The sequence below is a fragment of the Oryctolagus cuniculus genome, chromosome X, assembly GCF_051225735.1.
Source record: "Oryctolagus cuniculus isolate XC-2025 breed Fujian yellow rabbit chromosome X, ASM5122573v1, whole genome shotgun sequence".
NCBI lineage: Eukaryota > Metazoa > Chordata > Mammalia > Lagomorpha > Leporidae > Oryctolagus > Oryctolagus cuniculus.
In genome coordinates, this window is record NC_142888.1 from 114100102 (window position 1) to 114119131 (window position 19030).

The 19030-nt window shown below is 38.6% G+C and overlaps 1 protein-coding gene across 8 annotated transcripts in view; it reads right to left on the bottom strand.

The window, feature by feature from the left end:
* The window catches only part of ARHGEF6 (Rac/Cdc42 guanine nucleotide exchange factor 6), a 135363-nt gene that overhangs the window by 21013 nt on the left and 95320 nt on the right, over window positions 1-19030 (bottom strand). For all 8 annotated transcript variants that reach the window (XR_016227917.1, XR_016227918.1, XM_017349864.4 and 5 more), the window contains 3 exons: window positions 7305-7443; window positions 5166-5225; window positions 1743-1889 (listed from right to left, as the gene is read on the bottom strand). Coding sequence is in view for 6 of the 8 variants with exons in the window: in XM_017349864.4 (XP_017205353.1) it covers window positions 1743-1889; window positions 5166-5225; window positions 7305-7443 (346 nt within the window). In the remaining 2 variants the exon portion in view is untranslated. The remainder of the gene's footprint in view (window positions 1-1742; window positions 1890-5165; window positions 5226-7304; window positions 7444-19030) is intronic.

A 19030-nucleotide genomic window follows, 5' to 3' on the forward strand; every position in this document is an offset into this window, starting at 1 on the left:
GAGCAACACTTGGAGTTTAAGGATTCTCCCAAGTGCTCTGCATTCTTTCACAGCTTTCCCTTGTTTGCTTTGCTTTTACAGACCCTTCCAGCAGCCCCTCCTGTTTTCCTGGCATTTCCTTTTTTGCCTATAGTAATAGAACTTCATTTGCCCCATTTGATCTTTGGTACATATCACCCCATTTCTTGACACTTTACTGCAAATTGCTTGCTGCTTTCATTTTCTCCCCATTGATCCCTCTCTAACTGTACCCTTACTGCTCTTTCAAAGTCATTAATAACTGCCTGCTAGCAAAATCCAATGGTTTCTTGGTCCTCACACTCTTTGACCTCTGAACCTTCTGCAGCATTCTACACACTGCCCACTTTCAAATACTCCTTTTGCAATTACTGTGATATCACACTCCCCTGATTCTCTCTATCTTCCTTTTTGTAGTTTTGTTTTTTCGGGCACTGCTTTCACCCTGCTTTCACCCAATGTCCCAATGTATTCATTCCTGCTTTGACCCAATGTATTTATCCCAAAGGTGCGAATGACTAATAGTTAGGCTCACTGCATTAAGCTTCCTCAGGATATCTGCATTTTAAATGAGATTGCTTGTTAATCCAAAGTAATGAATCTCTGCCAGAGGTGTGTCAGAGAGTATAGAAATATGTTTTGGGAGAGAGAAGACCAGCCTAACACCCAATAAATCATATCATGTGACATAATCAGCCTTTCTCCCCTACCCTGGTTCCTTCCTAAAATAATCCATCTTCAGTCTTCTGCGCTTCTCTCTGGAAATTTACTTCTTGGGAAGGCACATCTGTCAAGGACTTCTAAACCTCTGCCTCTAACTTTGACCTTTCACCCACATTTACATGCTATTTTAACAGCTGCCTACAGGACACCTTCACCTAGATAATGTACAATCACTTGGAAGTTAACAGCTCTAAAATTACATTAGTCATCTCCTCTAGCCCTTTGGCCACCACTTCCTGTTGATTTTCTCTCTATACATGTCTCAGTTTTACCTCTTATACATTCTCACTGCTTACACCTTCTTGCTGGATACTTCTCACTCCCTATCCCAGCTGGCCTTTCTGTTTCTAGTGCCATCCTCTCACATTCATGTGATGTATAAGGTTGTCAGAATAAGAGCCAAAACATTTCTCATAATGTTTCTCTACTACTCGGGACTCTTTATCTGTTTCCTATTGCTTGTACCAATATGAATTCTTGCCTGATGTCCAGGCTTCTTTACAGTGTTGACTCTAGCTGACTCAATTAATCTTTTCTTTCACTATATGCAACATCTTTCCACTGCTCCCAACAGATTTCCTTACTATCCCAAAATGGCAAAAACAAAACAAAACAAAACAAAACAAACCCTGCTCCAGTTTTCTGCTGAGAAAAAAATTTCTTCTAACTCTAGAATCCTCCTCTTTTCTTTCTATGGCCTTCCTCAAGTTCTATGTCCCTTTTCTGATCTTCTGTGAATCCTATTGCTGAGACTGCATAATCTGAGTGTAACTATTTGGCTTGTTTTCTAGATGCAATTTGTGTGTTGAATGAGTTGTTTGAAAGCACGGACCATTGCTTGTACTTTCTTCCTGTCCCCAATAACTCATAGTAGAATGTTGGGCAAAGAATGAATGCTCAGTTTCTGATTGGAACGTTTGAGCATTTGACCTTAATGGAAGGACAAATAAAGAAAAATATGAAAGATAGGAGAAACAGTGTTGAAATTTCAAACTCCTTACCTCACATGTTCCATACTGCACCATGACTTGTGACATGAACATCACATTTCCCAAGGTTTTAATATCCTCCCCTTCCCATGCCTGAATAGGCTCAGAAAGTATCTGCAACTCCAGCTGTTTTCTTTTTCTCAGATCTTGGCACTGCCCCTACAGAACCAAAGCAGAACATAATGGAATAGGAATTTTTATGAAACAGACCTAAAACAAGATCAAAGTAAGATGTGGCTTTTGCTTCTCAGATTCCCACTGAGCCCTGTTTCTTGCCGTGAATCTCATGATCAGACCTGTTTCTGATAGGCAGAAAGGTCCACTTTCCTCAATCCCTAGCCTTGAGCCCCCTATAGTTGTGTAAGTCAGAACTTTGCCAAAGCATCCAGATAAACTGGTGTAACACTGATGTTTCTCCCTCCCTGTAAGGAGTCTGGGAAGACAGGTAGCAGAGTCACATGAAGCAGAGCCAGGAGAACAACTAGTAGATTCAGATCTGCTTGTTTATGCCCCTGCTCTAGGTCCTCTCTACCTGTCTATCTTTGCAGATGTAAGGCTTTAATTACAAAGCAATCTTATTTGTCTAATATGCTCTGTTTCCATGAATGTAATATATTTAGAAAAACAAAAACCAAAAAAAGACTCCAGAAGTTATAGAAAAAGAGAAAATTATATTCTTTATGCCACAGTGAATCAAACTGATCTTATACCTAGAAAAAGAAATTATGGTATATACACACTATGGAATACTAAACAGTGTTAAAAAAAATGAAATCCTGTGTTTTGCAACAAAATGGATGCAACTGGAAACTATTATACTTAGTGAAATAAGCCAGTCCCAAAAAGACAAATACCATATGTTTTCCCTGATCCAAGGTAACTAATAGAGAATCTAAAAGGTAATCTATAGGAGTGAAATTGACATTTTGAGATTCAATGATTGTTTATAGCCCTTGTCTCGACTGTTGAGGAACAGTGTTTTTTTGTCATTGTATTTGCTGAACTCTTTACTTAGTGTAGGCTTAATATCATGAGTATAAAGTTAACTGAAAATAGATCTTGGTAAAAATTAAGAATGGGAATAGAAGGAGTTGTAAGAAAGGTGGGAGCATGGATGGAAAGGAAGGTAGGGTGGGAAGTATCACTATGTTTCTGAATCTGTATATAGGAAATACATGAAATTAGTATACCTTAAATAAAATTTTAAAAAATTTTAAAAAACATTATCTTATAATGGAGCCTATGCACTGTCTGGTATTTTGTTTAGGGACTCGTGGTAGATTGCTATGAAGGAAATACCAAACTAATTTTTATTCCTAAAAGGATCAGAAAAGAGATACACCTGGATTTCATGATGAAAAACTGAAAACTGAAACCAAGAAACAATTCAGTTTATCAATACTATGTGAGGTGTAAATAATATACATATATACATACACACATGCATGTGTGTTTGCATATATTAAAATCACTGCTTTAGAAACATGAAGTTATCAGAATAATTTAACAGCATTCATTCTAAATTGAATATAAGCATATGGTTGGTTATGTTTCTGTTTGCAAGTGAATGGAATGAAATAGTTTTTTGAGGTGTGCTTTTTTTTTTTTTAACTTTTATTTAATGAATATACGTTTCCAAAGTACGAATAATGGATTACTATGGCTTCCCCCCCATACCGTCCCTCCCACCCACAACCCTCCCCTTTCCCACTCCCTCTCCCCTTCCATTCACATCAAGATTCATTTTCGATTATCTTAATATACAGAAGATCAGCTTAGTATACATTAAGTAAGGATTTCAACAGTTTGCTCCCACACAGAAACATAAAGTGAAAAATAATAGATGATTTTTTTTAATGATGATGAAATCAGATCAGACCTATTGTCATGTTTAATCCCAGTGAGAGTCAAGTTGGGAGTTGATAGTTTCTTTTCTTTTCTTTTTTTTTTTTTTTTTTTTTTTACAGAGGATCAGTTTAGTATGCATTAAGTAAAGATTTCAACAGTTTGCACCCCCATAGATGAGGTGTGCTTTTTATAAAATTTCTGCTATTCCGTTTAGTTAAATGGAGACTAGAGTAAATAAATAATTACACACGTTTTTGAAGCACCTATAGTGGGAATAAATATAGTGCAGCCATTAATGCAAGTTTTATATGATCAGAAAGAAAAGCAATTTTTTTTTTAATTTGACAGGTAAAGTTACAGACAGTGAGAGAGAGAGACATAAAGAAAGGTCTTCCTCCATTGGTTCACTCCCCAAATGGCCGCTATGGCTTGAACTACGCTAATCCGAACCCAAGAGCCAGGTGCCTCCTCCTGGTCTCCCATGTGGGTACAGGGGCCCAAGCACTTGGGCCATCCTCCACTACCCTCCCAGGCCACAGCAGAGAGCTGGACTGGAAGCAGAGCAACCAGGACTAGAACCCAGTGCCCATATGGGATGCCAGCGCCGCAGGTGGAGGATTAACCAAGTGAGCCACGGTGCTGGCCCCAGAAAAACAATCTTTTTAAGAAGGCATTTTACGTTCCTTTCACATAGGAAAAGTAAATGACATAAGTTATAATCAATGCCATGTTTTTCAGCGGGCTGTTATAATAGGTTAAACCATGTAAAACTGCCAATATTTGACAGCTTTTGACCTATAAAAACAGCAATTTTAAAGTAATCTTTACTCAGGTCTTCATCTTCCTGTTTAACCATGAATATGTCAGTTTCTTAGCTTTCAACAGCAATTCAATTGAGGTGATGGATAATATTATAGCATATCCTTATAGCAAGGAACAATACACATTAATCCAAATCACTTAGAATACTACAAAAATGTCTAAAATGAAGTTAAGCTTAATCAATCACCCAAAATAAAGTTAGTTTTCTTTTTTTCTAAAATGGCAGCACACAGTTTTAGATCAATGTTTCAAGCAGACACATTAACCATCATGCTCATTAAACAAGGTTATAGGTACCTTTGATAGCAATCTATATAAAGCAATTGCATTTTAGTGCTTGGTTTTTTTTCCCCCTTTTAGATTTGATGACGGATTTCTTTTTCATATGCAAAGAACAAACTCTCACCTTTTGGCATAAGTAGTTGAATCCAGTATTGATGCCAATCAGTGAATGACGAGTTACACAGACATAAGGTGAGCAACAGGGGTAAAGACAAAGAGGTGAAAGGAAACCCCCCACCCACACCAATGCTTAATGTGGCCAAGACTTCAAATGTGATTGCTTTATACCCTCAGCGTGGCAACCTTTTTAGGCAAGCATGACTTGAGGAGGACAAAATTAAACAATCACTGCGGTACTGTCACGAAAGCTTATGGTTTCCATTCTAAAGACCTTTGCAGGAGGAAAGGAATTACACATGCAAGTCACTTTTTCAGGAATAAAGTACACAAAATGGAAACTTTTAATTGTAGAGCAACACTCACCATGAGAGCTTTGAATGCTATGATTGCCTTCAGAATATCCTGATGATCTGGGTGAGTATCCTAGCAAAGGAACACATTTGAAAATGGGATTAGAAAAGAATGGATCAGTCGTTGCCAGGAATTAGGGTTCAGAGGTAGATGTGGCCGAGGGATGGTAGAAAATTTGGAGGACAATGGAACTGTTCCATATCTTGACTGTGGTGGTGGTAACGTGAATCTATACCTGTATTCAAATTCATAGAACTATGCACAAAAGAGAAAAAATTTAATCTTACTCTAAAAAAGATGAAAAAATAGTACTTCATTTGAGCATTTGGAATCTCAGCACATCACATTATTAGGTGATTAAGAAATTAAAACAGTTGGTAACACTGTATGTAATTAGCAGCAACACAGTAGGTGTGCTTATTGAGGCAAGAGTTTCCATTTTCCTTTTTGCTGTTATACTTTGGATAATTGATATTTAATAATAACTAAATGATTATTTGGGGGGATATTGTCAGGTCATATTGCATACCTAGCGTTGGAGTATATGGCATGAATAGGTGTTCTTAGCCTTGGGAGTACATGTATATTTAACCCTTGAACCTCAGCTGGAGTAATGGGAAAACCAGACTTGGCTAGTAAAACACAGAACTAAACAGACTAGAGGTCTTCACCATGCCAAGAACAATAGTGCTCATGAAAAGTGAAGTTGCGTTCTTTTACAGTAAACCTTATCCTTACCCAAATCAGCTGACCACTGAGAATTTCAGGTTGTAGTCTGCCATTAGTCAGCAGTCATGTCAAATGGTCAGAAATCTGGATAAAGTCTCTCACTCACTGGTAAACTGGTATTAAAAGTGCATATTATCTGATGGTAGGAAATGCAAGGTGGTCAAAACCATGTGGCCCACAGCAAATGGAGGCAGGGGTAGAAAAGGGCTCCACTACAAGATCACGATAAAGGAACCAAGCAGTAGGAGAATCTTAGGTCTTTTCCTCAGCAAATTAAGTGCACATGTTCACCTCAGCATCGAGAAGTAACAGAAAATGAGCCACTGGTTTCTGGAGTTTTATGATAAGCAAGGAGGGGCAAACCTCAAACGGTTCAACGAATTAGTCTGGCTTATGGAAAGGCATCCAGAGGTCAATGCCTTCCCAAGCCCTAACTGAAATTTCATTCCGACTGGCTTTGCACATCAGCTCCTCACTGCCTCCAGCTTTCAGGCAAGTCAAACACCCTGAGAATGTGGTTTCACTCAGAGTACACGCTTTCCATCCTTACAAACACTGACAAGCCCAGCAGCATGCAACCTTATCCTTTAAAGATAATCAAGCCCTTCAAAACCTCAAAACCTTACCCCAGACACAGGAAGAGCAACTAGGGTAAAGGCAGCCTCTCCCAGAGAGCCCTGCTCTCCCACCCACACCTCAGTCCCCAACTCATGGCTGCAACAGAAGGGGGTCAAGGAGATGGATTTTTAATAAGAAGAGGATTTGGGCTCCTGATAAAAATTCAATTATCAGGCCTCACTGTTTAATATTTGGAAAAAATTTATGCTGCAAATATTGCAAGTAAACTGGAATTTGATGAACAAAAAATGTGAAGAGACTTTGATGTATATGCACTGATTCAGAGAGATACAGTAATATCGGATACATTTATTAAGCCTATTAATCTCCACGGAATATCAGAATGTTCCATTTTAATCCAGAGTCAGAAAGCTGAATGATCAGTGTTCTAGAGACAAAAATTCCTGTCTATAGTGAACATGTTCCTTGTATTTTCTGATTGTGTCTTGCTTTATTTTCCACAATAAAGTTGCTTAATATCTCAGAACGACAGATAAAAAACAAATTTCTTGGTGTGATTTTGACTGAACCACCATCTACAGATGAGACGAAAAAGAGAGCACAAGTCACCAAGTAAGCATAGACACGAGAGATGCAACAGGGCTGAGGCTTGGAAGAAAGCAGGAGGGTGGAAGAATGGTCATGAACACTTGGTAGGAAAGAGGAGAGATCACATTTTAGTTTTGGAAGCAAGAGACTTTCCAGATTCCTTGGCAAGGCTAATATGGAGGTATACTGGCTGGTTTCACCAGAGTATAAGACTAGGCTGGGCCCATGAGTTTAAAACAGCTTGCCCTCCCTTACCTCCATATGTCGTTCCAACTCTTGCAGGAGAGTAACATACTTTTCCAGGCGCATGAATGGTTTGCTGAGGCTTGTTGTTAAAATGAGGATGCCTGGGCTGGACGCACCTTGGTTTTCCATAAATTGTTCCAGTTCATCACTAAAAAAAGTATAATTTTAGTAACTGCTAAAGAACTATTGACCCAATACTATTTTACTGTATTTTGCACAATATGAAACAAATAAAAATGTGTTTCACTAGTCCAAATGCTGTTCAATACATTTCAACTCAATTCAGCCTTTATTCAACTCCTCCTGTACAATCCAACCCTGTGTCCAGCACTGGAGTTCCAGTAGTAGCCAGACACTCATGATTCCTGGTGTCATTTAGTCACTCAGCACTTACTGATTGAGCATCAACTAAGTGACAGGATCTACTCTCTGATGGGGATACAGTAGTGAACAAAACAAAAATCTCCACCCTTGAGGAGAATGTACCCAGAGGCCTGAGGCCTACAATCCATCAGATGGCCTGAACCTAATGTTAAAAAAATGTATTTTTAGTGACTTCAAACATTCGTGCTATTGGCTGGTCAGACATAAAGGGTTGCAACTTCCCAAGTTCTCCCTCTCACCCACTTGTAATGTTTTAACAACAGGTCCTACGTTCAGGTAGCAGCATGTTGGAATGACAAAGTCTCTTGGCCTGAATGTGAAACCAGTGTTGCAGGCTACCCAACTACTTCCATAGGGCAGCACCTTGGTGGGGAAAACAACTGTTACCATTTTCTGAACTATGTCATGTTCTGTAAATGTCTAATTTTCAGTTGGTGCTTTCTGTGCCCTTTAGTACCCTTCCAGATCATCTCCTTTTGTTTCTACCAACAGCACTGTTGAATCCCATGGCTACAAGAACATTTTCAAACACATTTAAAAAAAAAAAAACTTCCAATTGTCTACAAGGTCAAGTCTTAATTTTTTAAACTTTTCTCACCACCCACTATGAGGAACTTTCTACTGCAAAGTGATCTACTTATTCTCCTTAGAACACATCTTACGCAGTGATTCTCAACTATGGTGTGTAACAACAGATAGTGAGGTGTGTTCACAGAAATTTGCTATTTGTACTTGATTATTGGGGTGGGAGTGGGAGGTGGCTGGTGATCCCTATTACTAATAATGCACTTTTTTGTCCTTGGGCTTTTATTAGCAGCAAACAAAAGGATATGGTTTGAGCTAATGTACCAGCAGCCTTGAGTCATGCAGTAGTACACATGTGTCAGAAGACAAAAGAGCTGTGAACTGCTGTCTCCATGGAAGCTAGAACACATCTGAGAGGCCATCTTGAACCACTGCTGCTGAGCATTTCATCAGTTTTCACAGAGTTATTCCAGCAACAGTTCAGGGAAGGCAAGTGCCCTGGACTTGGAGTCATAAAAATGGATTTGATGACCTCGGATGAGTTGCCTGAGCTTCAAATGACTCATCTCTAAACAACAGATTAAAACCCACTGCCTAATAAAGTTATGAAGTTTAAATAGTGGGGTTTTTAAATTTATGCTAAGATCTTTATATTTTGTTTATATTTGCATTTGTTCTTTAATGTTCAGAACATTTCAACATAGGCATTATCCCCATCTTGCAGAAGAGAAACGCGAGACTCAGAAAAGGTGAGTAATAGCTAGTAAATTGGCTATGGTGGGGTTCATACCCAGGGCTGAAGCCAAAGTCTCAGATCTTTCTGAGACACCACCCTGCCTCTCCACAGGAAAGTAATTTTTCAACCTAGAAGAAGTTAATAAATGCATTTTTATTACCATTATTATCATTATTATTAGTCCAAGACAAATACCTTGCTAAAATCACATCTTTAAGAACAACCCAGCATTTGTGATTACCAACTTAATGGAATTCAACTGATGTTTATTTTTCAACCATGAGCCTAAAGTGCATAAAAAGGTTTTAAAATTCATCACATATAAACATTCATAATTAAGAAAATAACTCAGGTTTGGAGAGTGCTTTTGAGTAGAAATGTAATTTGGAGGAAAAACATTTTACTAATTTTCAATATGGTAAACAAGCCTTATTCTTTCCTTTCTGCATCCTCAACATTCTACTTAATTGATGCAAGAGTTACAGCAATTAAAAGCAAATACTAATGGGTACTTAATTAGCTTCCATGCCACATTTGAACTTCTAGGCCTGCTAAATGCTACTTAAATATCTGGAAAAAAATTAGGTATAGCAATATATCATTATCTTAGGTTAAAAAACTGGTTATTAGGGGATTCCAATTCAATCCCATCAAGGTGGCATGTAACAATGCAATCTCACTAGTCCCGGTGATCAATTTCTGTTCACAATTGATCATAATGATAGGACTAAGAGCCAAAGGGAGCACATAAACAAGACTAGTGTCCGCAAATACTAGCTGATAGAATAAAAAAAGGGAGAGAACGATACAACATGGGAAGCGAGATACGCAGCAGACCCATAGAATGACAGATGTCCTAAACAGCACTCTGGCCTCAGAATCAGCCCTTAAGGCATGCGGATCCGGCTCAAAAGCCCATGAGAGTATTTCAGGCATGGAAAGCCAAAACACTCTGGGAAAAAAAAAAAAAAAAACTACATGAAAGATCTCCGCGAGTGAGATCCCAGTGAAAAGAACAGGTCATCAAAGAAGGAGGTACCTTTCTCTGAAGGGAGGAGAGAACTTCCACTTTGACTACGACCTTGTCTAAATATGATCAGAGTTGGTGAACTCAAAAGGCTTCCACAGCCTTGGCAACTCATGACAAGAGCATAGGGTGATTACTGATGCCATAAACAAGAGTGTCAATTTGTTAAGTCAACAACAGGAGTCACTGTGCACTTACTCCTCATATAGGATCTCTGTCCTTAATGTGCTGTACATTGTGATTTAATGCTATAACTAGTACTCAAACAGTATTTTTCACTTTGTGTTTCTATGTGGGTGCAAACTGTTGAAATCTTTACTTAATGTATGCTAAACTGATCTTCTGTATATAAAGATAATTGAAAATGAATCTTGATGTGAATGGAAGGGGGGAGGGAGAGGGAAAGGGGAGGGTTGCAGGTGGGAGGGAAGTTACGGGGGGGAAGCCATTGTACTCCATAAGCTGTACTTTGGAAATTTATATTCATTAAATAAAAGTTAAAAAAAAAAGAAAAAAAACTGGTTATTGGGAAGAAAGGAAATTTTTATTACTGCAACAAAGAACCAAGATGTTTTATAAAGCCACTACCTATTATGAGAAATATATCCTAAAAACATATTTTACTTAGAAAACTAAATTTAATATACAAATTAATATGGCCATACAGAATTATATATTTACCATTATACCAAAGAACAATCTGTGTTAAAAATACAGTTTTAATTTTATACAGCCTGTTTGAAATGGTAATTGGTTAAGACTTGCTTTTCAAGCTTAACATTTGCAGTATATGTAATGTGATTTAACAGAAGCACTTCTCATCACATGAATGCTATTTGAAACTCAACATACATTTGTCATAGACTGAATGGTGGATGGGATTCTGATATGTGCTGGGTTGGACCAGAAAGCTGAAGAAAACCATTGTGCATTACAATAACACTACAGGTTTTAACATCTGATACATCAATGTGTCTGTGGAATCTTTGTATAGCTTTCTAATTTTTAATTGCCATATGATAATTGTACTTTATGGGGTACAGGGTTATAATTAGATACATGTAGATCTTGTGTAATAATCAAGTCAAGATAATTAGCATTTCTACCTCCTCAAATATTATCATATCTCTATGATGGAAACCTTCTCACTTTTTTATTTATTGTGAAATGTATATTGTTGTAGATTATGGTTACCCTATTGTATTATATAATATCAGAACCACTTCCCTTCTCTGACTGTGTTGGTACCCTTTATCTGCCTTCCCACTATCCCCCACCCTTCTGCCCTCCCTAGCCTATAGTGCCCACTACTATATTCTCTACTCCTAGGTGATCAACTTTTTTAAAAAAAGATTTATTTTATTTATTTCAAAGGGAAAGTTACACACATAGAGAGAGAGGGGGAGAAGCAGAGAGAGAGAGAGAGAGAGAGAGAGACTTCTTGTTCACTCTCCAAATGGCTGCAAAGTCTAGGGATAGGCCAGACCAAAGCCAGGAGCCAGGAGCTTCCTCTGGGTCTTCCCATGCAGGTACAGGGGCCCAAGGACTTGGGTCATCTTCTACTGCTTTCCCAGGCCATAGCAGAGAACTGGATCAGAAGTAGAGCAGCCAGGACTCAAACTGGTGCTCATATGGCACCAAATGCCCACAACACCAGCCCCTGCAGTCAATTTTTTAAGCTTTCACATACAAGGGAGACCATGTGTTATTTGTTGTTCTGTGTTTGGCTTATTTCACTTAACATAATGTTCTCCAGTTCCATTCATGTTTCTTCAAACGACTGGATTTCATTCCTTAACTAGAACGATCATGGCTTCACCTAGCAGAAAGCCATAGATTCCTCCTCCCTCCATTACTCTCCCAACTAGCCTTTCATGGGAATTGCTGTGGCCTGGAAAGGGGAGGTGAGGGAAGAGGAGCTGGGAAGCCCTGGCTTCCGGCCAGTGAAAAATCCTAGGGGTCCACTCACACTGAGTTGGGTGGATCCCTATTTTCCTTCTTCATTTATTCAGTGCCAGAGATTAGGCTGTCTGCTTCTTTTCTGACCCTTTCACTTTTTTGTCGGTGATCAGTCTTACTTGCTCCCTTCCCTGGGGTTCTTCAGTGACAGAAACAGAACAGAATCAAGGCTCAGAAGTTTTCCTATGTCCCTTGCTCCCAAAGCAAGTAAACAGCTCTTTGGAGTTTTCTCAGAATCTTCATTTGCTGCCTAGAATGGTAAAAAAGCAAAGGAGTAAAACTACCTGGAAGAAAAGGACACAGGGGTGTTTGTGGGAGTCACTGCAATAGGGAAGTAAGGTCCAGATCTGCCTTAGCACCAATTCTCTCCTCTTCTCCCAGCTCTCTCTTACCGCTTTCCCCTGTGAAAAATGTGGATGCTACACGAAAGCACAGAAGTCACATGGTTATCTTTGTAAAAGAGAAGTTATTCCCAAGAAGAGACAGGAGCTACACCACAGCAAACCAGCAGGGGAGAGAGAGGGGAAATCCCAAAAGACCTCGTCCAGGGGACAGCAAAAGACTGGGGCAGCCATTCAAATATATGTAAATATGGGGTAACATCAGGTTGGGTGGGTCTGATTACATATCCAAATTCAGGCAACGCATTACTGCATTTTTAACAAGGCACCTACAGGGAATCACACAATTTTAAGACTGGATGCCATCTCACAGCCACTTATCAACATTTCTGGTAGGACACTGCCACCTACAGACTGAACAGAAGTAGTTCGCCTGAGCATTACAGCTTCAGCCTGGAAAGAATAGGAAGCTACCAATGTCCCTATTCCAACGGAAACCTTCATCTAATTGTTTTAGTGTGAATTGTTGGTGAATTTCACTTAACTCTACCTTGTCTCTAATATGGCAGCATAAATTACCATGAGATTCCAGGAAAATAGCTGAGATTATATTAAAAGTACATCTGAGGAAAACCCCTCGTATTTTAATTTTCATCTCTTATATGTAAATAAACCAGTAAGACAAAAATTCAGTTCTATGGGGACTCCAGTGAGTCTTTCATCTTTTCATGGGATATTACATAATTCTCAAAAAGTCATTAACTCAAATCAAACAGAGGATTATAGTTTCCAAAAGAGTTGAGAATCTTTAAATCAAGTGTGTGACAAACTGTGAATCATACTGTTTGAAGTAACCTGCACTATGTGTATAAAATTAACTTTCTGACATATGCAAATAGAGTCGGTAACATTTTAGCATATAGTGTTAAAACAGAAACTTCTCTAAGTACCACAACAAGTCTACCATTTGAGGTAAACCAGTTGTTTCTTGATATTCTTCCAGGATTGCTATTCTCATATTAAAAGGAAAAGAACATGTGCTCAGATAAATAGTCAGTTAACATTGAAAGGTTCTCATTAATGGTTCGAAGGAATTTTCCTTATGTACATGGGACAGGTATGGATTCACCAAAGGAAAAATGCCTCTGAACCACTTTTTTTCTTTATTGTAGATGTGTAATAAAGTATGAAAACACCCCTAATAAAGACAAAAAAAAGGTTTAGGACCATGTTTCCCTCTTGTGAGGGAAAGAAGGGCAGGAAATATTTGAGTATACGAAGGAATTGAACTTCCTCTATAATTTGTTTCTGAAGCTGAATAGTGGGTACATACATGGGTGTGCATTGTATTATCTCTGCTCTTTGTATACATGAAATAATTCATGCTTACTTTTTCTGGAAATTGTCTAGTAGCCTGTCACTAGAACACGAATAAAATATATATGGGGCATGATGATGCCTATCTAGTGCTACATGCTCTGTACTTTGGATACATTATTTAATTTAATCTTCACATCAAGCCTGCAAGGCAGGCCATTTTATCCTTATTTTACAAGTGAGGAAGCTAATGCTTAGAAGTTAAGTGAATTACCTTATGTAACTCAGTTTCTAAGTAGTAGAACTTAAAGGGAAAGAGTATAAAACTGGTAAAAAAAAAAATGGGTTCAAATCAGGGAGGGGCGCTAAAGGACTCAGAAGGAAGTAGTGAATAGTTCCATTTTCAAGATGCTGGCATGATATGCTCTTTGGAACCCTCCCTAGGGAAACAAATAGAACAGTGAAAACCCTAAAAATAACCATTCGAAATCACTATAAATTGTCCTAATGGCTGTTGATGAATGCAGAAACATTTATTCAAGAAAACAAATGAAAACTCAGTAAGAACAGGGAGTTTGTAGCATTTGAATGGTGACGCACTCTCCTCTGTCCCTCCCTCCCAGATCGGTTTGCCGGACGCTCCACTCCAGGCAAGCGTGGCCAAGAAAACAGGCCTCACTCACCTCCTCAGCTCTCTAACTATCTTTTGTTCTTACTATCAAAGAAGATAGTATTTCACCAGGAGGGGCAGGCCGCCAGCACAGCTCAACCCCTTCAAATCTCAGTAAAGGAGGCTAAATTCTCTTTGAATGTGAGTGAGAAGTCAGAAGCTCCCTTCATCCACCTCTACACATAGAGCAGAGGCCCTTACCCAGGGATGTCAGGATGAAAAGACAGGAGGCCCAATGGCCCTCAGTCCAGTTCGCTTGTAGAAGCAGAGATTTCGTGCTGGGATGGAAAGCAGGGAAGACCAGACGCTACTACTACCAGAGTAGTGACCCAGGGATAGAATAGTGAACCAGGGGTAGAGCAGCCATAGAAAGAGAGCTTTGAAGCTCAGAGAAACTTGTTTTACGTGAAAAAGAGTGTGGGGGAATTCAAGCCTAAAGGTTTTTGCAAAAACAATGGAAATTTTGAAGGTAAGCAAATCAAAGGAAGCTGTAGCTCCTTTGACTTAAGAGCAACAAACTGCTAGACTATACACCAGCTAAGTCAACAGAGAGAAGCAGAGAAAAAGACTGATAGTAATGATAAGAATAAACCTCAAGTCTGGTCTCAAAAACTACCCCTGCTCAAATATAGCTAGGTCAAGTGATGGAACAACTTATGTCCCAAGAAATTGTCAAAAACATTAACAGCAAATCAACTGGAAATTAGTGGAGCCTAACTCCTGGGTGTGACACCAAATGAGGCTTACTAGAGAGATCATAATTCTCAAAAGTCATTAACCCAAATCAAACAATCATCCTAGTGTGACTTCATGCCCCACCAAGGCTGTACCCTCTGAGTGTGACACCAGAGGATGTACACAGTTGAAAAACTAGACTTCACTAAACTAGTCCAATGAATTACTAAACAAACTAATAAGCAAACGACAAAATAAAAGGCCCAAATGGAATCAATATTCTCAGTTGTGAAATCTAAAAAGCCCAGTTTTAAAAACATTATGTAAAATGCAAAGAAACAGAAATGTGTGACTCAAACACTAGGGATGGAATAATAAACAACAGAAATTGCCTATGAGAGTGACAAGATATCAGACTTAACAAGGACTTCAGGCCGGCGCCGCGGCTCACTAGGCTAATCCTCCGCCTAGCGGCGCCGGCACACCGGGTTCTAGTCCCGGTCCAGGCGCCGGATTCTGTCCCGGTTGCCCCTCTTCCAGGCCAGCTCTCTGCTGTGGCCAGGGAGTGCAGTGGAGGATGGCCCAGGTGCTTGGGCCCTGCACCCCATGGGAGACCAGGAAAAGCACCTGGCTCCTGGCTCCTGCCATCGGATCAGCGCGGTGCGCCGGCCGCAGCGCGCCGGCCGTGGCAGCCATTGGAGGGTGAACCAACGGCAAAGGAAGACCTTTCTCTCTGTCTCTCTCTCTCTCACTGTCCACTCTGCCTGTCAAAAAATAAAAATAAAAAAAAAATAAAAAAAAAGTAGCCATTGTAAGTACATTCAAAAAACAAAAAAGATGACACTTAAAGGAGTAAAGAAAGCTAAGATGACAATGTCTTATGAAATCCTGGATATCAACAGAGATAGATATTATTTTAAAAAAAGAACCAAATGAAAACTTCAGAGTTAAAATTAAATTTAAAATTTTGTAATTGAAAATAGATTTTTGCAATAAGATGGTCACAACTGGAATCCATTATACTTACTGAAATAAGCCAATCCCAAATAGACAGATAATATATGCTTCCCCTGATCCATTATAACTAATACGATATCTGAAATATAATGTATTGGACTGAAATAGACACATTTATTTGATGATTGTTTACAGCCATTGTCTCTTTGATGGAGGAGCAGTGTCTTGTTTAGTTTTGTTCTGTTTTGTCTTGTTTTCCTTCATATTACTTGTTGACCTCCATTACTGAAAGAGGAGTTAACTATATGATCATTAAGTATACTGAATATAGACTATGGTAAAAGTTTTTAAAAAACAATGTTACACTGCTATAGTTTAAATGACCACTGATTACTTTAAAATTTACTATATATGGATAAAATAGTCATTTTTCATTCAATTATTGTTTATAGCTATTGTCTATATTCCTACTAAACTAGGGTCTTTTTGCTTTCTATTTGTTAAACTTATTGGTGAGGTAATAAGTCTTTTTACGGTACTGTATTTTTAAAATATGCTGTCTCAAAAACTAAAAAAAAAGGGAGAAGAAAAGGGGGTGGGAGGGAGAGAGAGAAAGGGAGAGGAAGGGAGGAAGGGAATATCATCATGTTCTTAGAATTGTATCTACAAATCACAGTGTATTGTACAAAAGCAAATAAAAATTTAAAAAGAAAGAAAATAGATCTTTGTAGAAATCAGAAGTAGAAGTGCAAGGAGGAGGAAGGTTTGGAGTGTAGGCAGGAGGGGAGGAAGTGTCACTACATTCCTAAATCTGTATATATGAAATATATTAAACTTGTATAACTTTGGGGGCCGGCACTGTGGCACAGCAGGTTAACGTCCTGGCCTGAAGTGCCAGCATCCCATATGGGAGCCGGTTTGAGACCCGGCTGCTTCACTTCCAATCCAGCCCTCTGCTATGGCCTGGGAAAGCATGGAGGATGGCCCGAGTCCCTGGGCCCCTGCATCCACATGGGAGACCCAGAAAAGGCTCCTGGCTCCTGGCTTTGGATCAGTGCAATTCTGGCCATTGTGGCCAATTGGGGAGTGAACCAGGGGATCAGGAGATGGAAGACCTTTCTCTCTCTCTCTCTCTCTCTCTCTCTCTCTCTGTAACTCTTTTAAATAAATAAATAAATAAATAAAATAAATAAATACAAATTTAAAAATTTCTATAACTTAAATAAAATTATGTGTGTGTGTGTGTATATATATATATATATATATATCACAAAAAAACATTGTTACAACAGTATTTCTGACCTGGCAGTACAAGAGAATCAGTGGACTTAAAGACAGATTGATACATATTACCAATCTGAAAAAGAGAAAACTATTAAATGGAAACGAACAGAGCCTTGGATAAATATGTGATAATATTTAAGCACAACACCATACATGTAAAGGGAGTACTGAAAGGAGAGGATAGAAAGAATGGAGAAGAAAAAATATCTAAGACCAATGGAATAGAATAGAAATTACAAAAATCTATCCAGTCATCTACAATCAACTTATCTTTGACAAAGGAGTTAGAATCAATCCCTGTAGCAAGGACAGTCTCTTTAACAATTGTTGCTGGGACAACTGGATCTCCACATGTGGCAATATGAAGCAAGACCCCTACCTTACACTTTCCACAAATACCTACTCAAAATGATCAAAGACATGAATCTATGACCAATACCATAAAATTATTAGAAAACATTGGGGAAACCTTGCAAGACATTAGCATAAGCAAAGAGTTCTTGGAAAAGACCCCAGAAGCACAATCAATCAAAGCCAAAATTGACAAATGGGATTACATCAAATTGAGAAGCTTCTGCACTGCAAAAGGAACACTTAGCAAAATGAAGAGCTAACTGATAGAATGGGAGAAAATATTGCAACCTATGCAACTGATAAAGGATTAATATCCACATAATGCTATAACTAGTACTCAAACAATATTTTTCACTTTATGTTTCTGTGTGGGAGCAAACTGTTGAAATCTTTACTTAATGTATGCTAAACTGATCTTCTGTATATAAAGAGAATCGAAAATGAATCTTGATGTGAATGGAAGGGGAGAGGGAGTGGGAAAGGGGAGGGTTGCAGGTGGGAGGGACGTTATGGGGGGAAGCCATTGTAATCCATAAGCTGTACTTTGGAAATTTATATTCATTAAATAAAAGTTTAAAAAAAAGAATTCAAGAAACTCAACAACAACCAAAACAAACAATCCAGTTATGAAATGGGCAAAGGACTTGAACAGGCATTTTTCAAAAGAGGAAATCCAAATGGCCAACATATACATGAAAAAAATGCTCAGGATCACTAGCCATCAAGAAAATGCAAATCTAAACCACAATGAGGTTTTACCTCACCCCATTTAGAATGGCTCTCATATAGAAATCAACAACCAACAAATGCTGGTGAGGTTGTGGGGGAAAAGGTACCCTAATCCATTGTTGGTGGGAATATAAACTGGTATGGCAACTTTGAAAGACAATATGGAGATACCTCAGAAATCTGGTTATAGATCTACCATATGACCCAGCCATCCCACTCCTGGGAATTTACTCAAAGGAAATGAAATCAGCATATGAAAGAGTGATATGCACTTCCATATTTAATGCCACTGAATTCACAATAGCTAAGATATGGAATCAACCTAGATGTCTGTCAACTGAAGACTGGATAAAGAAATTATGGGATATGTACATCATGGAATATTAAACAGCAGTAAAAAATGAAATCCTGTCCTTTGGAACAAAATGAATGCAACTGGAAACCATTAGACTTAGTGAAATAAGCCAGTCCCAAAAAGACAAATACTATATGTTCTCCCTGATCTGTGGTAACTAATAGAGTACTTAAGAGGTAATCTATAGAAGTGAAATTGACACTTTGAGATACAATGACTTTGAACAGCTCTTGTCTCAACTGTTGAGAAACAGTTTTTTTTTTTCATACTATTTGTTGAACTCTTAGTGCGGGGTTAAACTTATATGTATAAAGTTAAATGAAAATAGATCTTAGTAAAAAAAAATAAGAAGGGGAATAGAAGAGAGAAGAGGAAAAAAGGTAGGAGTGCAGGTAGGAGGGAGGGTAGGGTGGGAAGTATCA